This window comes from Colossoma macropomum, unplaced genomic scaffold (assembly GCF_904425465.1).
Source record: "Colossoma macropomum unplaced genomic scaffold, Colossoma_macropomum, whole genome shotgun sequence".
NCBI lineage: Eukaryota > Metazoa > Chordata > Actinopteri > Characiformes > Serrasalmidae > Colossoma > Colossoma macropomum.
Genome location: NW_023494788.1, coordinates 10,552,192 through 10,576,677, shown reverse-complemented (window position 1 = coordinate 10,576,677; position 24,486 = coordinate 10,552,192). Strand labels below are relative to the sequence as shown.

The 24,486-nt window shown below is 37.7% G+C and overlaps 2 protein-coding genes and 1 long non-coding RNA gene across 5 annotated transcripts; 1 reads left to right on the top strand and 2 right to left on the bottom strand.

The window, feature by feature from the left end:
* Window positions 1-886: 886 nt before the first annotated feature.
* Window positions 887-5,078, bottom strand: cunh15orf40 (chromosome unknown C15orf40 homolog). Its single transcript, XM_036568364.1, has 4 exons — window positions 4,762-5,078; window positions 3,157-3,274; window positions 2,905-3,032; window positions 887-2,748 (listed from the first exon to the last, which is right to left on the bottom strand). Exons 1-4 carry the CDS (start codon window positions 4,966-4,968, stop codon window positions 2,656-2,658), a joined length of 546 nt encoding a protein of 181 aa, XP_036424257.1. The 5' UTR covers window positions 4,969-5,078; the 3' UTR covers window positions 887-2,655.
* On the top strand, window positions 3,836-23,482 carry glsl (glutaminase like). Of its 2 annotated transcripts, XM_036568360.1 has the most exons (22): window positions 3,836-4,556; window positions 6,066-6,261; window positions 7,025-7,125; window positions 10,792-10,859; window positions 11,586-11,679; window positions 13,380-13,515; window positions 13,650-13,716; window positions 13,802-13,914; window positions 14,036-14,165; window positions 14,251-14,318; window positions 16,009-16,172; window positions 16,467-16,525; window positions 16,608-16,655; window positions 17,807-17,865; window positions 17,941-18,007; window positions 19,940-19,990; window positions 20,076-20,252; window positions 20,957-21,088; window positions 21,178-21,270; window positions 21,368-21,429; window positions 22,682-22,822; window positions 23,211-23,482. In XM_036568360.1, exons 2-22 carry the CDS (start codon window positions 6,212-6,214, stop codon window positions 23,305-23,307), a joined length of 1,977 nt encoding a protein of 658 aa, XP_036424253.1. In that variant the 5' UTR covers window positions 3,836-4,556; window positions 6,066-6,211; the 3' UTR covers window positions 23,308-23,482. The 2 variants fall into 2 exon arrangements, with proteins under 2 accessions (XP_036424253.1, XP_036424254.1); XM_036568361.1 differs by lacking the exon at window positions 3,836-4,556 and having other exon boundaries at window positions 5,905-6,261; window positions 16,611-16,655.
* Window positions 20,622-24,422, bottom strand: LOC118806795. 2 transcript variants are annotated; one of them, XR_005007150.1, is made up of 5 exons: window positions 24,242-24,422; window positions 23,179-23,271; window positions 22,674-22,811; window positions 21,163-21,242; window positions 20,622-21,063 (listed from the first exon to the last, which is right to left on the bottom strand). It is a non-coding gene; the product is annotated as an uncharacterized LOC118806795 (long non-coding RNA). The 2 variants fall into 2 exon arrangements; XR_005007151.1 differs by having other exon boundaries at window positions 20,987-21,081.
* Between the last annotated feature and the right edge of the window lie 64 nt (window positions 24,423-24,486).

The window sequence follows — 24,486 nt, the reverse complement described above, 5'->3', positions numbered from 1 at the left end:
TACAAAAAGCATTTCAAAAACAATAAAAGTTGCAGGCAACGCATTCAATTACTCCACTGGTGGCCAAATTAGCAGCTCAAAATATTCTCTTCGCTATAAATTTATCTGCAAGGAGTAATTTACATATTGGCAACATTTTTATCATCTTTGTATTTCTTCCTCATATCTTTATCTCCAGAGTTGGAGAAAAATACTTATAAAAAGTAGTAGTACTGCCTTTATAAAATGTCTATATTCTGAATATGTATTCCCAATACTTGCATTCTGTTACATCCCAATCATGAATATTTATGTTTTCTATTTATCTATATGGTTTTTCTGCTCTGTATTCTAGTCTGTTTTTTATGTTAAACCTTTGAAAATCAAAGTTAAATAACTGTTCCTGTTATTCATGTTCATCCTGTTCACTGAGGGCCGCGTCTTACTGTCTCTTTCGGGAAGCTTTGGATCCCAAATGTATCTGAGCTAGTGTTAAATTAGGGCCATCAAGACAGGAGAACATTAATCCAGCTACGTGCCTCACAATAACAGCAGGCAAGAATAAACAGTGCCACGAGTGGCCGTTAGCTGTTAGCATTAGCTGGCTAGTTTCCACAGTGTTTTTACAGAAACGTTAGCTGTGTGAAATTCCCGTTTGTTGGCACGGCTCAGGAAACGTTCACTAAAAAAAAATTAAAATCTACCAACGTTGAGTCAGTTTTGGAGAGGGGCTCATTTTCAAGTGCTCAATAAACGAACTTCTGTTTTATTTTCTTCTCCATCGACCCCAGTTAAATCAATGGTTTGAAAGCACGTCGCCCCGGCGTTGGACGTGATAATGTGATGCGTTATCTGCGTTTTAATTGGCTGTTTCATTAAACTTGTTCCATGAAGTTGAGACGTTAGCAACTGTTTCAAACGAGTTGCAGGACGCTTTACATTCCCCAACTCAAGGTTTATTTACTTTCATGTAGGTTTCAAGCAACTAGAGTTGCTTTAAAGTTTCACCGTGTAATGCCAACCTTAGAAGCTGCAACCATCATCTGCAATATCAAAAGCATAGTAAAATTAGATATTACGTCTCATTAAATATTAACATTTCTAATATCTTATTACTCTAATATCTTATTCAATATTATTGTTTACTGTAACAAGGTGTCAAATGCACAGATTATAAACAGTCAATCATTACCACATTTGTGTTTATAAGAAGAAATATTTTAGTATGATTTGAATTTGATGAAAATGTACTGTTGATTGGACACTCATTTTGTGAAAAGAAAAAACATTTACATTTTTGTCTTGACACTGAAACAGATAGAAAAATGTCAGAAGCGTAAATGCACTTAATTGTATCACTATGTAATTAAATACATAATAATTCTCAACTTCTAAAGATTAAACTGAGGCCAATTTAACATAAGCACACCAAATTACCGCATAATAATACAAGACATGACCAACATAAAATCCTAATACAGGTTTGAAATAGTCACTGTATTTTTTGTCATTTTACCACATAACACTCCCACTATTTACAGTCAAAATTCCTTTTTATTTTTTTTTTCCTTTTTTATTTTTGTGCGTGTTGTGCAATGAACAGTCCAAAAGTTATTTAAATTAGGCTATCTTGTGGTGGGTGCATTTCTTAATGGAAATCATCTAATAGCTCTGCTCATTAGGCCTCTCCTTAATTAACACATTACTCACTGACAGAAGCTCTGATATATTGTCACAGTCATTACAGCAAAAGCTCTTAGCGCCTGAAAAGTCTTAGAATTTAGATCTCTTGCAACACAATAAGTGTGGAATAAAGCAGGAGATATTTCTCAGAAGCTATTAAGTATATTAAAAGATGTCAATACACTGCTAACATCACATTACAGTGGCAGACTCACCACTTCCACAGAAAGCAATACATGTTTGTTGGCACAAAACAGGACTGGCACTGATGATATTTTAGGGCAGGGATGTTCCAGCCCTAATCTAACAAACCTGATCCTCCTAATCAAAGAGGTCAGGAACATGCAAACATTAGAAGCAGGTGTTTTAAAGGGGAATACCACCAATTTTTAAACAGTTCTGCATAATTCAATCATTAAGTTGTAATTCGGAGTGGTCCGATGTGAAATGGTGCATTATGTAGAAACTGACTAATTTCTTTAGAGTGGTGGTGGTAGGAATCTGGGTTGCGATGCCTACAGAAATATAGACATTTTATTTACTATCCAAACTTACCTGAAAACCTACATGCGTCTTCTGAGTTCTATATGAAATACTGGTAATAGAAAAAAATAGTGCAAAATTGGGCCCTGCATGAACCTGCCTGGATTTAAAAAAATACGTTTTAGGCCAAAACCCGATCATACAATAATGTCTCAGGCATCCGGCATCATATCATCATATTCATACCCATTTCATGTAATAACTTTCTAACGCTTCAGACGTCAGACCAACACCACTGGTATGTTTCTTTAGAGTGCAGCATTTCACATTTATTAAACAATTCTAATTGGTTTTGTTTTCAGCTTAACATTTGAAAAAACAGTGTAATTTCACTTTAAGTTACAGTCTGAGATTTTGTAGGGGAGAGTCTCCAGGGCTACGGTTGGGCAGACCTGGTTTAGCCCAGTGTCCATTCCTTAAAAGGAAAAAATCCTTTCGTTTTCACTGTTCTCAGCCAGCAGCCTCACGCTTCAGTCTCTCCAGCACCTCCTCTTTACTAATAGAAGCAGTGACTTTAATGATTTTCTCTCTTGATTTACTACCCTGTTAAAAAAAAAACACATTATTTTGCAATGTGGTAAATTAAGTAAAGATGATGAAACAGAATGTCAATACAAACATATTCATAGTGAGTCACATTATTCATGTTATTAATGATAAGCACGCTACTTCAGGTCACCTTACAGCCCTGTGGCGTACCTTATCTAGTGCTACTTCACTCTTCTTCAGCTCCAGCACTTTGGCTAAATACCGCACCAGCTCCGCATTGGCCTCTCCGTCAGTCGGTGGTGCAGCAATAGCGACCCCCACTGCCTCTGAGGACACATCTAAAAACACAACAAACCATAAAAGGGTATTAATCCAAACATTAGGACAGACGTAACTGGATTCACTAAAGATAAAAAATAAATCATAAAGAAAAATAAAGATAACAGAAAATGACAAACCAACCTGTAACAGCATTCTGTTTTGCTCCGGGCTTGGCATGTATTGCAATCGCAATATCGCCGTCTTTAAGAATGGAAACTGGGCCGCTTGGTGTTTCTGGCTGTTTCTGTGTGCTTTTACTCTGATGGGGAAAAATGTGGGTGATACAAGCAGTAAAGAAATGAATGAAAATATTATCTATTAAAGATAAAGTCTAACTGGCACCATACACTGACTGAAACACTAAAACTCTCAGTTACATATACTCAGGGGTGGATTTAGTGATTCTGGGGCTCTAGGCAAAAGAGAGGAATGTGGGCCCCTGGATGCACACTTTGAGACGCAACTGTCTACACTGCAAAAAATATCTTGGCATATTATATCTAATATTTCTCATCATGAGACATTCAACACGTTTTACTTAAGTAATTTCATTGAGTGAAATGATCTCAAAATATGTGCTTGTTTTTAAATATGCTTTGAAACAAGCAAAAATAACTGCCAACATAGTGGGAGATTTAGAGCAATGTAGAAGTAAAGTAATGAGATTACTTTTTCCAGTTGGTAACGAGTAACGTAGCCTCATTTTATTTTGAGAAAAATAATTAGTAATTTGGCTTATATTTTTTGAGTAATTACCCCAATACTGGAGCTACCTAAACTAACATTAACACTAGCATTATGTATGGTACGCTGAGCCTGTGCGCCACTCTGTTCTGAGTGAAAAAAGCAAAAAGTTAGATTTGGGAATTACTTAAAGGGGAACTCCATCAATCTCAATTTTTTCCAAAAATAATTAAATGGTTAAGATGTAAACAAAGTCATTCAGAGTGATCTGAAGTGAAACACTCCATTCTAGAGAAACTTGTTGAGTTAGAATTGCTCACAGTGGTGGTGCTAGGAACCAGACGTCTGAAGAATTGAATGCCTCTGAAAACTCTCTCACAGAAAGTTATTACATGAATTACATGGTTAGTTATATGCTGCCTGATGTTTGACACATTGTTTTATGGAGGTTTTGTGATAAAGCTGTGGCTTAAAATGTGTTTTAGTCCATTATTTAAATCCATTCATGGCGGACGGATACATGCAGGGTGCTGTAAGGCAAAATAGTCCCCAAAGAAAACTTATTTTTTCAGATTTATGACTATCATCAGCATTACATATAAAAACTGAGGAGGCGTGAGAAGTTTCTCTACAATGAACCATTTCACGTCAAACTACTCTGACTCTGTTTACATCTCGAGGACTGAATTAGTTAGAAATTCTGACTCACCAAAACCTGGTGAAATGCCCCTTGAGTGCCTTCATGTTTATGCCAGTCTGGCTTTATGCAGTTGCGTCGGCACGTAACAACATGGAACAGCCCACTATAACCACGACCGGGGGATGAGGCTACATTGATATTACTAAAAATGATCGATGTAATAGCAAATAAAAGCTATTTAATATGTAGATATGCTTTGGAATACGTTATTTAACATCAAGACGCACAGTATCTTGTTTCATGGAGGCCCTATAGGCAGCTGCCTACCTCTGCCTAGGGCACAGACAGCCCCTGCATGCATTGTGTGTGCTCTTAGACTCCAGCAGTAAAAGTCTGGATAAAGCGACAGAATCTCACCCTACCGTTTTATCTTTTTTGGGCATCTTGGTTTGGGAAAAAGACAGACTCCTCCGGTTCCTCAGCTGATCTCCAAACACCGAGGAGCTCACAACACCAGCACAGCTCCTCTCGCAGAGTGTAAACACTGGTGTCCTATTAAAACCACGGCGTAAAATTTGAAAGAACATGGACTTGTAGTGATTTAAGTCATGGTAACAGTACGGAGGCATACATTTACGCTGTTTTTGTACCAGTCAGCTAACATGTAAACACACGGAACTGTAACGTTAGCACAAATGCACTGCGCATAGCATAATATGTTGAGCTGTATGGAGTCAACGCTGCGTTGTAAATACGCAGGCGGCTAAATTTAAACATTAAAGGGGAAGTCCAGCGATTTTCAAAATATCTGCGTAATGAAATGGTTAAGGTATAAACATAGTCATTCGGAATTGTTTGATGTAAAATGCTTCGTACTTGAGGAAATTACCGAGTCAGAATTGTTTGCAGTGGTGGTGATAGGAACCAGACGTCTGAAGTGTTTAATGGCTCTAAAAGTTACACCCAGGCAGTTGTTACATGAAACGCTTATGGATACTCAGCCTAATGTGTGAGACATTGTTATACAATAGTTTTGTGATAAAGTTAAACATATTTTAATCAATTTGTTTTAATCGATGCTTGATGGAGGAATACATGAAGGGTGTTCTAAGGCAAAATAGTCCCCAAAGAAAACTCTATTTTTTCAGCTTTACCACCATTTTACCATCATCAGCATTACATATAAAACTCATAAGACACGAGTAGGTTCACTGGTGGTTTTGAATTGTAAATAAAATGTCTGTATTTGTGTTGTAGATATTAGGACCCCTGGTTCTTATCACCACCACTGTAAAGAAATCTGAGTTGTTAAGCTTCTCTACAACCAATTCACATCAAACCACTGTAGATGACTTTGTTTACATCCCAACCACTGAACTATGCATATGCATTTTTGGAAAACTGGTGGAATTCTCCTTTAAAGAGCCCATATCCTAACTTGCATGTTTATTTTTACCCCTGAGGTCCACTAATGATGTTTGTGTGGTTTTATGTACCAAAACAGCCATCATTCATTTTCAGATAGATAGATAGATTGTTCAACCCCTCTTTATCCATTATACTTAAACAGACTGATTTTATTTCCATCTAAAAACTTGGTAACCAAAGCTGAAGCCCCTCCTAGTTCTTTAAATGTAGGCTTTGCTGTCCCTCCTCCATCCATGCTGGAGGGCAGCACTGGTTTAGGCAGACCCAACAAACACTTTCACTCACTGTCTGGGTTCAGTTACAGATTCACCTCCACAAAGTCTACACCAACTGATGATACGTCATGGGCTTTTCCCACTCCAGCACCTCTCCAAATCTCTGACAAGTGTGTGGTGGAGTGTAACAACAGACTGAGCTGACTGAGTGCATGAAAAGAAAACATTTATGATGGAAAACAATTCAAGTCAAGAAGCAGAAGAAAATCCTTATCTCTGGTAAGCCTGATTTTACTCTGTTTTAGATGTTTATTTATTTTTTTGGTAAAATATACGTTACAAGGCCAAGCCAAAGTATATGCCAAGTCTAAGAATATCCAAACCATTCTTTTGTAGAACAAGTCAAAAACAGGGTCAAAATGAGCTTAAAGAAAACATCAAAGTGGGTTAGCAGTTTTGAAGCACCTTTAAACTGTGCTCCAAATTGGTAACCATGTCAAAACTTAAGACGCTCACTACTTATCCTTCATGACCAGACTTGCCTCAGTGTAGATGAATACCCTGGTCCCTATTTCCAGTGTTTCTAGAGTGCTGTTTCTCTGTAGCTGAGTGTCAATGCGATTCACCATTTCACCTGCTGATTCACTTTCTCTAAGCAGAAGTAGAATGACCAGTTCTCATTTCTTCTGTTCTGTTGCTAACCCTGAACATAAAGAGCATAACACTGTTGTCGAAGAAAACCTAAATGGTAACTTTAAAAGAGAAGGAAAAAACATACTTTAATTTTAATGTAAGTCAATGGAACCAGACTTTTTTCCAAGTCATTTTGGGCCATTTCTTTTGGTCCATCCATCATGAAATTTACATACAGTGTAAATGCAATGGGTATTTTCAAACTGTGTCAAAAACTAAAAAAACGTCAAAAATGGGGATATGAGGTTTTCTTCCGACAACAGTGATAAGAAACTGTACTGATGACTAGTGACAGCTATGAGTTTGATGAGTATTATTGGATAAACACTTGTGAACTTTACCCTCCTAGTTTCCAGAGAACGCCTTCTCTGCGCCGTAAATGGAGAAAACGCTATGGAGGCTTGGATGGCAACAAATTACTAGAGCCGAATAAGGAGGAGGACCTGAGAGGTACGGGCCTACTCGCAGCTCTGCTCGAGTGTATAATTTGGAAGCAATCTGTGTGGCTTTACGCTCTGTGATTTTCAGGGACATAACTGTGGATGTACTTCCACTTAGGAATTGTCCTTTCACACTGACTGAGGCCCAGCTTTCTGACCCGAATCTAGCCCAAAGGAAACCACAAAACTGATCTGAGACCGGCACAAAAAATAGACAAAGAGCAGTTCAGCATGAGCTTTAACTAGGAGCTCTTGTCGCCAGCCTCTTTTAACTGGGCTTGTGGTTGGAGTTTGGGCTGGAGACTGTTTTGGGAGAAAACGGGTGTGTCTATGAGCAAAATCAACTGCAGATGAAGTGATGTGGTGTCTGTTTTTAGTGTAAGAAATATTGCAATGACTTCCATGCAGTCTGTGTTTTATTTTAGGAACTATTGTTTGCGATGGTAATTTTTCTCCTCTTTCCTTTTGACCTCAAAGAGAAATCTACACTATACTGTTTAGTTTCTGTAAGTTGGGTGGCTTTTTCACTTGTATCTCACTTTAAAGATATTGAAAATAGCATTCTCCTGCCCTTAACTGCACTGGGGAAAGCTATTGGAAGTTTATTAATTTACTTACTGTGGACAACTAATTAGAATTATGAAAGGATTCTCAGTTTTCTTTTTAAGGTTTCTTTTGAGTTGTCTTGCTTTGTTCTCTGGTCCAGAAGCTCTGAACATGGTCCCTTTTATGACCAACTGAGTCTTTAGACATCAGAGTTAATGGGTTGAATTCAAATGTGCTACTGTATTGTTAAGTAGATTAAATATACGGACTACAACACTTTTTATGAAATGTGGCTCTCCTTTGATTGCTGGCTGCCTTTATTATGGCAAAGCTTAGACCCAAAGAGCTGGCACTGCTGTGTGCATACCTTTGTCTGGAATGCACCAATATAGCTGGGCACAGAATCGACTTCCTGTAAAGAGAATGTGCCTTTTTGGCCTTAATATAAAAACTTACACTGTGTGAAGCAGTGGCATAGACAGACATACGTTTTTGGGTAGCACGCTAATGTCCTGCAAAGTCATAACATCAAGCTATAGCCTGTTCCTCACACCAGTGCAGACATCACCCTAGCTATTCCAACACTTCTACCTCTGTGGTGATTACAGCAATGCTGGATTCACATAAACCCAAGCAGCACTGCAACACCCTTCACTATGAAGCATGCGTTCACTCACCACAGGCACATCTTTGGCCCAACAAAGACAACTAGTAAAAGAAATTTAGCAGAAAACCGATAATGTTAATATTTTTTTAAATTGTTTTTGGCTGTGGATGAGTATAAAACAACATACTCTACTCTATCAGGACGGAATCTCACTTTTATGTGCCCTTCAGGTACATCTTTTGTCTGCAGCTGGAGCTACAAATTCAAACACTGGCATGATGATAACATATTGAGGTGAATGCTTGAGGCACTGGTGGATAGCAACAGTTGCTAAGCTCCGATTGCAGGGCTGAGAAAATAAGACAGAGCTTGGCGGTGAGCGTGATGATTGGCAATGATAGAATGGCAGCTCAAACAAAAAATAAATCAAATTTCATTATCTTTAAAAATAAGCCTAATATATTCTTTCCCCATTTGATTGGGTAGGCCAGTGATCAGTCTGGGTAGGCCCAGACCTACCCAGGAACTATCCGTATCTACACCCCTGGTATGAGCATTTCATGATGAAATGACCAATAGAAATCACTTGAAATAAAATCTTGTTTTTTTTTAACTTTAAGAGTTAAGAACATTTTATTCCTTCTCCTATAAATTCACAATTTTACATGCATAGTTTTAGATACATAGTTTTGTTTAGACAGCCACAATATGCTCTTCTTTTGTAAGAGAAATGCTGCAGATTATCAAATCCAAGCAATAATTTTAAGGGCCTCCTTAAACTCCTCAGTTCTTACAGTCCATATATGGAAAGTAAGCTTCCAGTTTTTAATTGACTGTTCTTGTGATGTCATAAAAACCTTGCATTTACGTACATCTGCCTATTCAGCCTACAGCAGCTTAGCCCCGCCCTTTCTTGTTGAAATTATAAAGCGTGGCTCAGCCTGAACTGACTTTTTAGTGAGGCACAAAATAGGGCAGCAAATCAGAACAAATATATCAGTCTTGCATGTACAATAACAAAAACAGCCTGTTTAATTCTAATGGATAAAGGCAGGTTGTAAAATGGTCATTATAAATTTACAATTTGGAGATACATAGTTTTGTTTAGACAAAGTATGCTCTTCTTTTGTAAAAGAAATGCTGCAGGTTATCAAATCCATTCAATAATTTTAAGGGCCAATATAATTGAAAGTTTAATACAATTTAAATAAAAGAGATTGACATAGAATGTAAATATTAATGTAAACATTAAAGTTTCAAAACATTCTTTTCACTCTTCAGTCCCTAGAGTCCATATATGGAAAGTAAACTTCCTGTTTTTAATTCACTGTTCTTGTGATGTCACAAAAACAGGGTTTTGTCACATCACAAATACCAATGCATTTACATACATACACCTAATCAGCCTACAGCAGTTTAGGCCAAGCCTTTTTTATTAAAGTTATAAAGAATGGCTCAGCCTGAACTGACTTTTGAATGAGACACAATACAGGGCAGCCAGTCAGAACAAATATATCAGTCTTACGTGGGTACTAAAAAACAGCCTGTTTAATTCTAATGGATAAAGGCAAGTTGTAAAATGGTCATGTAAAAATTAAGTATGACTGTTTTTACATAAAACTACATGAATGTCAGATTTTTTGTCAAAAAAGGTATTTTGGAGGTCCTGTTCTCCTCCCACATGGCCTGCTGTTAGTGTGTGGGTGTGTGTGTGTGGACAACATGGACAGGCTGCTGACTGGCTACAGCTGCTAAAGGAGAACCCTACACTGGCCACTTGTGATATTTTAAACATCTGGTATTTTTACCTAAATTGTTATGGCTGTATTGATTTAAAAAACAATAATGCGGTGGGTCCACCAGACCAATGAGTAACAAAAATATGAACACCACACGAGGGTTAACTTCCTCAAAAGATAAGAGTGTTTTAAACACCAAAGCTGCACAACAGTGCTCTCAATTATTATGACATATACCGGATCCATGTATAATAACTCAGCGTCATTTGTTTATATTTACATTGTTTATAAAAAATAGTATAAAAAGATGTATTGATTTTCTTAAGCTGTATCAAGCAAGGCCCCTTTAAGAATCAATGGAAATGTATCATACTTTCACTGTAAACAAAGTAGCTCTACAAAACCCGACTGTGACTTTAATGCCCACTTTGATGGCTGCCTTTGAGTAATTCTGACTTAAATCTGAGATTGAAAATAGAAATTACAATCACAGCAGCCTCACCACACAGGCTGTTTTATTGTGTTATTACTCAGAGGTTTTGGCTTTTGAGAGAGGACAACAACTCAGCTCACAATGTTAGAAACTTATGATTCTACAATAGGCTTTCCTCACTTCTTCTCACCAAATCAATGAGTCTACTTCTTTTAAAAAAAAGTCACTGCTTGTAAATGAAAGAATATAAGAAAATTTTGATGAATTGTTGTTTCAAAGTCACTGCTAGACTTCCTCCACATGCTCTTTCTCCATTTTTCCCCCCTTTGTCTCTATTTTCTCCACTGTCAGAGAATGGCGTAATGACAGATGGCCTCCTGGAGAAGAACACAGCCCCTGTGAAGAGTGCAGAAGCTCAGGTATGTGGGTTCGGGTGCATGCTTTGTCCTGCCACTGCCACATCCACACTCACATAAAGCCTAATTCACAGAGCCGCTCTCTTGTTAGAACCTGAGCTGTGCAAACATTAGGAGACGAAAGCTATTTCAGCAGAGCCGAAGGCTGTCTCTTCCTTTACTGCTCTATGAAATGAGATTCTAAATATATGACACGCTTCCTTGCCGAGAGCTGTACCAGTATTTTTTGAATAATCAAGAACAAGCATTATATTACGAACAATGTAGCATTGTTGGTGTTGCTGAATGAACCTAGAAAAACTTGTCCCTGCAAAAGTAATAAGCTGAGACTAAGCCAACGCATCCTGTAATAAAACCATTCCTCCAGGCGCTGTTTGCTGTTGCTGCTGTCAGCCGACTCAACACATTTGTCACCCGTCATGTTACCTTGTAAAGGTAACAATTAGTTTTTCCCTTCAGTACGCAGCACCTGCACTCGCTCAGACTTCAAAGAGCTGTCTGGTCGCAGCCTTAAAGTCTACCGAATATGTCATATATCATGTGGATTTGAGGGTCGTAAACACAGCCAATTCATGTGTTGCTGTTTTATCCAGACCCAGGAGGGAAGCCCTCTTTTATGAAAAACAGAAGCAGGATTTTCAGACATTAGCCAGTTTTTATTTTACAACTAAACAATAAAGAGTACAAGAAAAAAAAACAATATTGCTTGTGTGTTTTTAATGTCTCCAGGAGACCAGTCTGTCAGGGAACATTCCACATCCTGTGCCAAGAAATGCCATGCCGTCTCAGAGGCCTCACAGCTTTGTGGCTCCAAGCTCAACAGGTAAAGAAACTGAACAGCAAAGAGCTTCTCTTTACAGCGACAGTTTGGCCACAAATTAAATGTACACAATTTTTCCCTAACTCCAAATGTAATGAGAAGGTCTGGCTGTAGACATGCACTCTAAGCCTAATATGCACCGCCAGCCTGTTTTGTCGGTTTTATGAACAAAAACAGCGAACCACATACTTTTGGGAAACCAGTTACACTGAATGTATATTAGCGTTGTCATACTTATAATAATGTAATAAAATATGCTAGTTTTCAAAACAAAACCTATCATGACGATAAGACATGAATGTTGGTTTTTATTCGCAGAAAAAACAAACAGGCTACTGCTGAAACTTGTGAAAACCATCCTGAAGACGATTAGAACCATTAGCAATAAAACCTGAGGGTTTTGCTTTAGGAATTGGCTTAATGGTTGACCATGAGGAAACGATCAAATGTGTCTTGAATCAGTCCCAGATGACCTGCTAAATGATTAGAATCCTTTACACTGTGATATTAACCCTTTATGACAACACAGAATACCCTTAGTGATCACTGCGCACCACAGGAGCCAGCAGAAACTTTAAACAAGTTTGATGATTTTTTCAACAGGGAAGTACATTAAATGGAATTCCATAGATGTGTTATGGATTAAGTGATGATATCACTAAGCAGCCAAATGTTAACGTGCTGTTGGGCCGCTTCTGCCATTGTGGCAGAGTGTTCATGTGACGTCACTGGGGCTGAGAGTACATCTGGCTGAGAGTGCATGTCTGCAGCCAGACTCTGCTGGGATATAATCAGTCAGTCTAGGCGTGTTTGGTGTCTGAGGTTTGCTTAATTAGTTTTAGAGCTATGAGCCTAATATAGATAATGAGTAATGGAAGCTTATGATCACCATGTTAGCACTAGGCAATCTACATGCCTGAATCACCACACACTTGCTTAAAATTGTGACATATTGTTAAGTAAGCTCAAATAGACATATATAGTCTAAAACTGTACAAAAGTGCTATGTTATTGATCATATTTTTGCATTTTCACAATATATGTTTCTATGATAGACACATCATAAAGGGCTGCGATTAGATTGATGGGAATTCTAGGGGCTGTGTCTAATATTGGTATAATGTGCTTCTGGAGAGAGTTTTAAACCTTACTCTCCCACATAAACAAAAACAAGTGATTTAGCCACTCTGCTACAGAGCCAGTTATGAAACACACATGTGTGACGTGCACAGCTCAAAATAAATGCTTAAAACGTGATGGCTATATGTGTGAAGAAGTGCCAATGACTACTGTTACAACAAAACTGCATCACCATAAGGAGCATTTTAAATGATTAAATATGTATTTATTCATTTTATAGGCCTATATAGACAAAGCTGTTTAAGCTGATAGGTTTTCAGCCTTACAGTCCACAAAAATGTGATTGCAGCCATAATGTAAGTAGCTACTAGTATTCAGTGGCAAACCATGACTATTAGAACCAGGCCTCCTCAGTGATAATGCTAATTTCTGTTAGCATCCCGAAGTGATTCTAGTACAATAATCTAGCTACAATTGTTGTTGTTGTTGTTCTTGTTATATTACAAAAGCTTCATGACACAGAAACTTATCCTAGTTCCAGCCTAGGCTTCATCTCTGTGAAGAAAAACTGCCCTAAATTTCAATTGCCAGCTTAAATTGCAGTGTCATACTTTGCTGCCCAGGCTTACCAGCTTTTATCAGCAACGGAGGTACAAAAGCCTCAATCCCCCAAGCAGAGCAGGAGCGGGCCCTGTCCACCCAGCCCTGGCCCAGCGCCAGCAGGATGGACGCCCAGCACAGCCAGTCAAAGAGAAAAGTGTGAGTCCAGCGTCTCATTCACAGCATCATTTGAGACTCACATACACCTCACATACAAGTTAAGTCTACTTAAAGTAACTTTATTCTCACTGATGCATTTTGGTGACGCACACTGTGTCCTCTGCACTGTCCAGGGCTGCTGACGTGTTGTTCGATAGCTTTGCCTCCGGAGGGAGAGTCAGCACCAATCTTTTCTTTGAGGTATCCAAGAAAAGGCATTACACAACCAAGTCGTTAACAACACTTCAACCGAGAAAATCTTAGATGTTGTCATTTTTCCCCACAGACCCTGTGGAGCTCTGGCGTTTTACGTACTGACCCGCGGATTAAAGACTGTTATGCACTGATGAGGAAACTGCAGGATGCTGATGGGGCAGTGGACAGGAACACCTTCCAAAGGTCATGATAAGCTCTTTAAATCTATCCTCAGAGTCCATATTCAGTAAGCAGAAATGAAGCTGATGTCACACACCTGCTACACTCATAACGTTGGCTCTGCTTTCCTTTGGACGCCCCGCAGGTGTGTAACAGGCTTCGTGTCTTTCATCTTGAAGGCCGTGCAAGGCAGATTTGTCATTCCAGATTTCTCCACATTCACTGAAGAGACCCAAAAGTTGTTTATCAAATGTAAACAGCTGTCTTCTGTAAAGGTGTGTGACATGATTTCAGGTTTGTCATATATGACCAGTAAATGATCAATGAGTTAATTCTAAACACAGCTGTATTCCTCAACAGGAGAGAGAAGAGGGAAATGAGGGCAGTGGAAAGTGGGGGGTTTCAGTCTGCACAGTGGATGGCCAGAGGTACTGAAGCTAATGCTTTGAAGTATGGTACTGTGCAAAAGTCATATATATATATTATATATATATATATATATTATATATATATATATATAGGTATAGATTTGCTAGAAGTTACAGTAAGATTGGAGTGAGTCTGTTTGAGGTGTGGACATGGTATGGATTGTCCATGGAGATCATGATGATGATAATGATTCAGAGGTGTAGTGAAAGGCTCACTGACCGAAACACCAGCACAACTGGCTGTTCAGCAGCCTGATGGCCCGGGGGAAGAAACTGTCTCGGAACCAGCTGGTTCTGGACTTTATGCTTCTGTATTCCATTCTTTTCTGGAGACTTGCTTTCTGTTTTTCAAAAAAAAATGCAGGAATATTTTTCCACACCTCCAGTATTCAGTCTTACAAGTTGGTTGTATTTCCTGCTTCCCTTTTTTTTCACTTATTTTCCTTTGACTTTCCCCTTCTTTATGCAAGTAGATTATCTTATATCTAATGTCCTCAGAAGTATCTCCTGAAAATGAGCAAATTATACTAAGTGGCTGGTTTAACTGAATAGTAAACAAATGAAGGGTGGCCTGTGACTTTTGCACAGCCCTGTAGATATTTTGCTTCGTCACTGATTAGAGAATTTCCAGTAAATAACTCTTCAAGGGCTGTTTTTGTGGATTTGGACTGAGCCTAGTCTGAAGATAAACTGCAGTGTCAGTGGTGTTTTATCATTTAAAGGTGAATTCCACCAGTTTTTCAAATGTTTAAATAATTTAGTTATATAGACATAAACAGTCATTCAGAGTTTTGATGCAGAATGTGTCACTGGAGAGAAACTGATTCAGAACTGTCACTGTTGTGGTGACAGGAACCAGAAGTGTATAATGCCAGTAAAAACCTCCCTCACAAAAAGTTATTACACAAAAGGGTTAAAAATATGCTGTCTAGTGTCTGAGACATTGTGTTAAAATAGTTCTAAGACAGGGTTTTGGCCTAAAATGTAATTTTTAAAAGTCATTCATAGTGGAGAGGTAAATACGGGGCATTGTAAGGTAAAATAGTACCCCAAAAAAACCTTTCCAAAACTGTTCTGGATTTAACACCGTATTAGCAACATTACATATTGTCACTGTAGGGACAAAATATGTATCTTTTTCATTTAGCAGTTCATTTTATGGTGAACATACCAATAGAAAAGATCCAAAACTACTTCAAATAAAATCTTATTACATTACTTACATTGTAAGCTAAGGATATTTCTCCTTCTACTGAAAAGAAAACTCAGAAGACACCAGTAGGTTCACTGGTCACTTTGGATCGGCAATATTTGCATTGTGGTCATCACCACCCTGGTTCCTATCACCACCAAAATCTGAATCTGTATGTTTCTCTACACTGAACCATTTCAAATTAAACCCATCCAAATGGCTTGGTTTACATCTAAACAATCAAATTATGAACAATTGTTGAAAAATCAGGTGAATTCCCCTTTAAAATCCCATTTAGTCCAGGTTTAGGCTTAATCTGGGTCTGGAAAACTGGCCTCAAGAGTCTTGCTTGTTTCCTTACTGTTGTTCACCCTCACTCAGTCACCATCCAAGCAGTAATATTGTTGACATTCTTTATCATTATGAATCAGATTATGCTTAAATAAGAGACCACATCCATATTTATTCAGTGGTCATTTTGTTTTATTTTGGCTGTAGGCTCTCTCTTGGGGACTGGGCAGAGCCATGTGTTCTAGGAGAGATCTCTTGGCCTCTGGTTTACGGGCTTGCAGTGGATCAGCTTGGGGTTGACTATGTACACAGATACGTAGGAGTGGAAGAATATGCTAAATATGAGTCTCCCTTTACTCTGAGCAAGCAAGGTAAGAATGATTTAATAAAGAAATTATTTTCTTTATTGTCTCTATTCATTGTTGTGAGACTAACACCACCAGTCTTTAAAGCACACTGTGGTTTGCATCAAACACTTCCAAGTGGTAAACCTTTCTGGTCCAGGATTAAACCAGACTTGAGATGTTTGAACACAGATGAATCCTAATCCTTGACTCTAGCAGATCTTCAATGGAGAGTCCCCCTTAGGTCCAGCTTATTCTGTGTTTGTAAAGCTCCTCTTTATATACTCTGTACTGATGTGGTTGGACCATTCTGGCATGCAGGTGTCCCTCACAGTCCACTGACTGAGACAGGAGCTATCATCAGTGCGTCACTGCTGCAGGTGGGGCCAGTTTAACACATCATCACCACAACACACCCTCAAAAGCATGTCTTCCTTTTTGTTGATGGTTTCTATCTTCTAGCAGTTAACAGTGAGGCCTGTTACAGAGGAGGAGGAGAAGTATGAGTCGGTAAGCACACTATGGGCACACCTCAACCATTTGTACTGATTTTAGTAGAACTGAGTTTAAAGTTGATTTTTGTATCTTGTTGTATCGCTGACAATATCAAAAATGTGTTGTAGGTTTGTGATTTTAATTATTTCTTAATCAATGCTTAACTGTACCTTTCAAGGTCAATGGCTTGTCACTGGGATCGTAACCTCAAGGGTTTCTTCTTCAGTCTCTTTAGTTAGTGAACATAATTGGACCATATTTCACTGCAGTTTTATTTTTTTAAAGGAATTATTTGGCAAAAAAAAATCAATTTTATGCAATTTTCCACTTAAACAAGGCATAGTCTGTCAACCAAGGCACAAGATTTTGTGTGCAAATTGTTGCATCTTTACTTTCACACAGGAGCTATGAGGCTAATTTTACGCACGAACATTAGAAGTCAATAGTCACCCAAATCTTTTCTGTAAATACATCCCAAAAACCTCTCTCAACCCACTTAAACCACAGCCAGTTCTTCATTGAGGTCACTCAGGTTTGTTGAGCACAGTATGACTTACTGTGAATTATACAAATGAAAAAACTTGCATTTTTATTGTGCCGAAGGACATTTTGGGGATTTATTTACATAAAGATTTAGGTGACTATTGACTTCCAGTGTTTGTTAGCAATGTTATGTAGTATGGTATATTATGTAACGTTATGAATGTAGTGCACCTTTAAGACTCATTTAAGGTATAAAATTAGACCTTAAGAATATTGTTGCACCCCTGAACGTACATTTCCGTGGTTTGAGGGCAAAAATGTACTTATACAGAGCTTTTTTCTGACAGATTCTCTGCAAATTCTTAACTTTTAATCCACATCACATTTGTTTCTGTAAATAGGATATATTTTATACATTAGATTTTTGTAGTTTTTAGTTTAAAGTTATTGTGTGTATGTGTGTGTTGTTTTGCAAAAAGAACATTTTTTTCATGTTTTTGTATTTTTTTCACATAAAATCAAACAGAAAAATGTAAGAAGTACAGAATCGGATGTGGAGATACAGCATGTAAAGTAAATGTGAATGTAATTCACTAGGTGATTGACTGTGTAATTACATGTAAATTAAATATAATAACTTCAGACCTCTAAGACTTAATCCTCTTCCAAATTCTCATTGTCAGGTTCTGAATATTGTAAGGAGACTGTGTAACAAGGAACACGCCAATTTAAACTGTACAAGGTACGTCGTCTCCACAGACATCTGTAAAAGGTAACAAATGCTCCATTTGATTTCATGCTGTTTATACTGCTTCAGTTACCAAGGCTTGAGGAAGGACATCATTCGTCTACATGCTCTCTCATTTTATCTTCAAGAGAAGAAGGTAAGCTCACTTGTTCCTACTTATATACACTAAATTCTGTGTTAACAGGCATATATTCTATGCTTTTTCATGTTTTTTACTTCTTTCTCTGAGGCCCACTTATAACAATTGTGTGGGTTTGTGTACCACAGAACTGATTTTTGCATGAACATTTCCAACCTTTCTTTATCTTTTAAAATTAAACAGGCATATCCCCCCTCCTACTTACACTCAAAACAATATTTAAGCCAAAAAAGTTAAAACTTACGTAATTTAATTACGTCAATTTTCCATTCAATTTAAATACATAAATCCAATGTAAAAAATGGTATTATAATTTACGTTTCTCCATCATGTTCAATAACCTGAATGAATTAAAAATCGTTTAAATTAGAAGTACTTGTAGGATTTATGCAATTCTTTAACATAATATTTATGTATTTCTAAAGAGTTAATAGTACCTTCTGTATTCACAGCACAACTACTGAAGACTGTGTAAATGTATTAAATGACAATACATGTTAAATTCACAAACATTTGTTGTAGTACACACTGTGTTAAACAGTATTTGCTGAGGCTCATTACAAGACACATAAACTTTGAAGTCTAATGTGAAAGAAATAAACATAACTTTATATATTTCAGCTGTGATCAAATTCCCTGGTTTAGAATTTCTATTCACTCAAAACTGAACTACTAATAAAGGCAAATGTTTATGTGCACAACATTCCTACTGAGGTGCAGCTCTCATGCTGACCATCATTCAGGTTAGCTAGGTAATGCTATCAGTCACTTCATGCCATGCTAATGTCGAGGTCACCTACAGTTGCAAAAAACATGAACTACTGATTTGAATATTAATGGAATACATCTTTATATACTGCGCTTCACAGTAAGTCACTCCCACTGTTTATTTAATCTACCTTTTGTACGCGTTAACATGACAGCAGACATAGCAAGGATGCTAGCTAGCTAGATCGCTGGTGTTGTCTAGAGTATCTCTCAAAATAAGCAAAATGAAACATTAATATATGGTCAAAAACATTAAAAACACAAATGAAGTTAATGTGCATCACTATTTCTTTGCAGTTGCACTGAATAACAAAGGATGGCGGGAGATTGTAAAAATGAAAAGAGCCATTTCATGTCCACCATGCCAGCTGAAGCAATTTCCTGGTTGATGATGCATTTCCTGTTAATATTGAACATGCACACTGCCTCCTAATAAGATTAAGTGGAAATCTAAAAGGTCTTATACAATTCAATTAAATCAGTTTTGGATTTATCCAAATTGGGTTGCTTCTAATGAAAATAAATAGGTAAAGTATATTTTTACATTTTTTAAAGTTTTAAGTAAAAATATTTGCTTAATGATAAATCATTTTTTTTGAGTGTACTTAAGCACAGTATGACTTACCGTGAACTATAAAAACAGAAAGATTTAGGTGACTATTGACTTCTTGTGTTTGTTAGCAATGTTAGCCTCATAGCTCCATCTGATTAACTACACCTGAGATGATGTGGAATTATTCCTTTGAGTTGCATTGACTGTATACAACCTGTCGTGACTCCAGGCTTTTTATTTTATTTTTCTATTTTAGAACATTAAGCTATGAAAGGTTTACCTTTATGTAGTGTGGTATATTATGTACATTTAGGAATGTAGTGCATCTTTATAAGTTCAGTGTGAATGGGTGGGCTAAAACTGCTGTAGGCTGGTTAGATGGATATATAAATATAAATGTCTTTTTTGTGACATTATAACAACAATTAATTCAAAACAGGGATTGAGAAGTGAACAGTACATTTTAAAACTTTAACCACATTTGCATCCGGCATTAAACTCTTTAGTTTTAAAAAAATTGTGGAAATTTTGGAGTTATTTAAAACAGAAATGACATGTTGTCAGAACTCTTGCTCTTCTAAACTTAAATACTTGTTGATCCCTTGCAGTGCTTTCCAGATAGTGTTGACATAAATGCCACACTGGATCTGCTGTTACAGGTAATCACCAGCAACGATTGACATGTTTTGACATTGACATGTTAACACAGTTCAGCAGCTCTAATGGAACATGTTTTGTTTTTAGTGTCTATCTACAGAAGTCACCTGTGAGTCTGGAGCGGCGTTGGCTGCTTCGTTAGCCAATGGTGGCCTTTGCCCCATGTCAGGTGACCAGGTCCTCTCACCATCCGCAGTTCGGAGTACTCTGTCCATGATGCAGGTGGCAGGGATGAACAATTATTCCAGAATATTCCATTTTAAGGTAACTGGAATTACTTGAATGTAAATCCTGTATTTATATGATAAATTAGCAATATGTATTTCTCAGCGTGTTGTTTCATGGTATGTTAACTTTATAGTGTAACAGGGTGCATATCATGTTACTTTTAATGTATGCAGCAGTAAAGTGAATGATGTGAGGTATAGGAAGGAAAACATAAGGGCAGAAGCTGCATAGGCCCTGGTGAGAAATTTCCTAGTACTGCAGCACCACCTACTGGGAAGGGCCCAAATAACTTTTGAGGCAACTGAATTATATTAATTTAAAATAAATTCCATTTAGTTCAGTTTCATCTAAGGTAATGTAGCTATACACAAGAGTGCATATAACAGTAGTATTTTGTCAAATTTAAAATTTTTACATAATTCAATCATACAGGTGCAAACAAAGTCATTTTCAGAGTGGTTTGGTGTGAAACGGTTCATTGTGGAGAAACATCCTGAGACAGATTTCTATACAGTAGAGGTGATAGGAGGCATTTACCACTTCAGATATCCAGTTCCTTTCACCACCAATGTAAACAATTGTGACTGGGTAAGTTTTTCTTGAACTGATCATTTCACATCAAACCACTCTGAATGACTATTTACATCTTAATGATTTAGCTGAGCATAAATTTAGAAAATTAATGGAATTCTTTCATAATCTGTAAAGATATAGTGGCTTTTACACTCCCTACTCTGTAGACATCTGTGCCTGCCAAATCCAGCAGCTCTGGTGTGGTGCTGATAGTCATCCCTGGAGTGCTGGGCCTCATGTGCTGGTCACCAGAGTTGGATGCACATGGAAATTCCTGGAGAGGAGTGCATTTCTGTGAGGTCAGAACCAAATTAGGCAAAGTTTAAAGGAGGTCAGATTTCCACACCACGATTGATGTAACCACTGGTAACACCTTGTTTGGTTTCAGGAGCTGGTGTCTGCCTTCCAGCTGCACAGTTTTGACATCCGGACTCCTTTCAGACAGGTGCTGTCCTACAGGCAGTGGAAAGTGGAGTCTGAGGTCAGCTGACCTACTATGAAATAATTTCAGTGTAACATTTGTTAGTGAGTTGGATATTGTAATCGATTCAGCACGTTCCGTTTGACTGGCTTCACAGGGTTACCAAATCATGAACGTCCTCTTGGCTGCTTACCGAGGGGACCTGCACTCCTTAAGGAGGTAATGCCATCTTATTGTGCTGGTAATGTCATTAAAAGAGGTGGTTTTATAATTATTGGCATCCTTGGATAACCCCTTAAATGGCCAGGGCCTGGTTTTATTACACACTTTTATAACCTAAGAATAGCTTGAAGTCACTGTAGTTATTGAATAATAAGCCTTAGTATGTATCAAGCCTGGGATTTTAATTAGCTAAATCTCACACTGAAAACCTAACATTTAATTTAAGCTAATTTAGTCTGAGAAAACCCTTTATCAAACCTTTATCAAAAAATGTTTTTTTAATCAAAATCACAAGTCATAATTATTGACACCACATCATTTACATTGTGCAGGCTGCCTTATCCAACAGAACGGCAGTGAGTCTTCTTGTATAATGCTTGATGAGATATAGAACATGCAATCTGAGACCACTCCTCAATCCAGAATCTCTTCAGACCCTCCAGACTCCTAGTCCCTCTCTTTTGGATTCTCTTCTTCAGTTGACCCCTCACATTTTCATTGGGGTTTCTGGTCATTTTGACATTTTTAATTATTGCCCTAAAAGTAGATTTATGCATTTTCAGGCATGTACAAGCTTGATTTATGAAAGTCGACACACTTTTGTCTCACTTTATTTGTGTATTCTCTAATCTTCTCCATGTTGATGAATGAAGGGAATTTGTCCTCTGTGTTGCTTCATATATTCCTCAGTGAAACAGGAAGTCATGCATGACCACTTAAGAGTTCCTGAACACTCATGTGGTCTTAAAAAGTTAAAAATAAAAGGAAGAGCTTCAATTAAAGGTTAGGTTTCTTTCATGCATTAAGTGTGAGAATTGAGCTCATTAACCATTAAGACATTTTTTCATGAATGACCTTTTATTGCCCATCATTACCAAGGGTGCCAGTAATTATGGAGGTCACTGTATCACTGTAGCATTTTTTCCCAAAAGCAGCTTTTCAAAAGGCTCTTCCCTTGACTGATTAGTAAGTGTTTTAAAAAACACCAGTGCAGTTAATTTAAGCAAAATGTTAGTGAGGTAGTGTTCTGTGGTGATTAATTTTAGCTCAGTGTTGATCCTGGGATGTGAGAGCCATCTCACTGGCACTGTGTAAATGATACAGATGGTCCCAACATAATGACGTGGTGCAACTGCTGCTAAATCAAGTATCACTCTCCCTTTCTTCACACCCGCTCCCATGACCTCTCTCACTAATTAGTAAACAGGATGCGTGACGTACTGTGATGTGTCATGCCTCACCTCGGCAGGTACTTCCTCTCTGGAGCAGATGTGAATGCCGTGGATTATGATGGAAGGTCTGCCCTTCATGTGGCTGCCTCAGAAGGGCACCTGGAGGTCATCAAGTTTCTGATGGAGAACACAGGAGCCAACTGCACACTAAAGGACAGGTAAAGTTAAAACACAGTATAGAATGATTAGAATGATATTAGGGATGCACCAATCATGAATGTTTATGGCAAATTTTAATTTCTTCACAGCCAAATTGGCCAGTTGTGGACTTTTATTAGCCTTTATTTTTTAGCTAAAGCTCACACTGTGTGGGCTAAATGACCACATAACTAGTGAAACTAGTACATTTGCAGTACTCTCTATTAGTTGCATCAAACCACTCTGAATGACTTTGTTTACATCTAAACTTTTGAATTATACAGAATTTTTTTAAATCTATAGAATTATCCTTTAAGCACTATAATGTGTGACATGTTGACATGTTGTGATTGCATATTGAAAGGTAAGAACTGACCTTTGACCTGGTGATGTGTTGATGTCTGACAGGTGGGGCAACACACCATTGCAGGAGGCTATGAGATGCAATCAAGGTCCTGCCACACAGCTTCTGAAGAAGTACACAGACTATGAAGAGAGTTTATGACAGAGCAGAGAACAATAACCAGTCTGTGCCAATGCCTTGTGGTTTGGAACGCAGCTTTAAAGGCCAGTCATTTACACACTTCAGACCTGTTGCTATGTATAAGAGTGTGTGGTGTGGTGAGCCTACTTTTTATAGAAGATGAATAGTACTGCAGCAAGGATGTCCACTGGTATCTCACTGTAATAGAACTTCACTGTTTGTTCAATAAATGCTAACCTCTATCATCTGACTAATCTCTCTTACTAATCTGTGAAGTTGGAAACTGTCTGGTTACATATTGAACACACTGAACTAAACAATTTATTGTCATACGGAATTCTGAAAAATTTGTCAAAATGTTTGTCAAGCATGGATTTAGCTAATTTTCCTTCATTAATACGTCCCTTAATAATTTAATGTTCCTGAAATTTGTATAAAGTTTTGTACATTGTACAAGTGGCTTTTTCTATGTCCCCATAATTTTACGAGTGGAACTGCTGTCTTTGTGGCCATGAAAAGTTTTTTTATTATTATTTACTTCCTTAACAAGTGCCAAAACAATGCCAAGAACTGAATTAGCATAATAAACAGAACAAAAATATACATAGATATAAATATAAAAACATACATAGAGGGTACAATTACAACTCCTAGTGATTTGCAAATGTCCACAGTTTTTGCTTTTTTGCTGTTTTTGAGTCGGAAATAGTATTAACATACAGTATAATCTCAAGTACAAAAATCATAAATAACGGCTTTATAATATTACATTTACACTTATTCATGACAATTTTGCTAATATTATAATAAAGTTAATAATATAGTAGTGTTTTACTTTATCTTTCTAAACATTATCAAACAAAAACATTTTCCAGGCACAGAATCTGAGTCAATATGATCAACTAAAAACCTTTAAAACATTTTAACAAAGTGCGGCCATTAAAAGTGAACTCACTGAAGTGCACACGCAGGACGCGGAATCTCAGTATCCAATCACAGCACAGAGCGCGTGAGCAACAGCCAAACACAGCGCAGGATGGGAGACCTTTCTAACCAATCACAGCTTGGGGCGCGCGATCCTGCTAGCCAATCACAGCGCAAAGTAGGCGGGCTTTGTCTGAACGAAAACAACATCGACGTATCTGTTTTGCTCCTCCTTCTGCACGCAACTGCTCCACCAATCAAATCACAGCTGTGTTC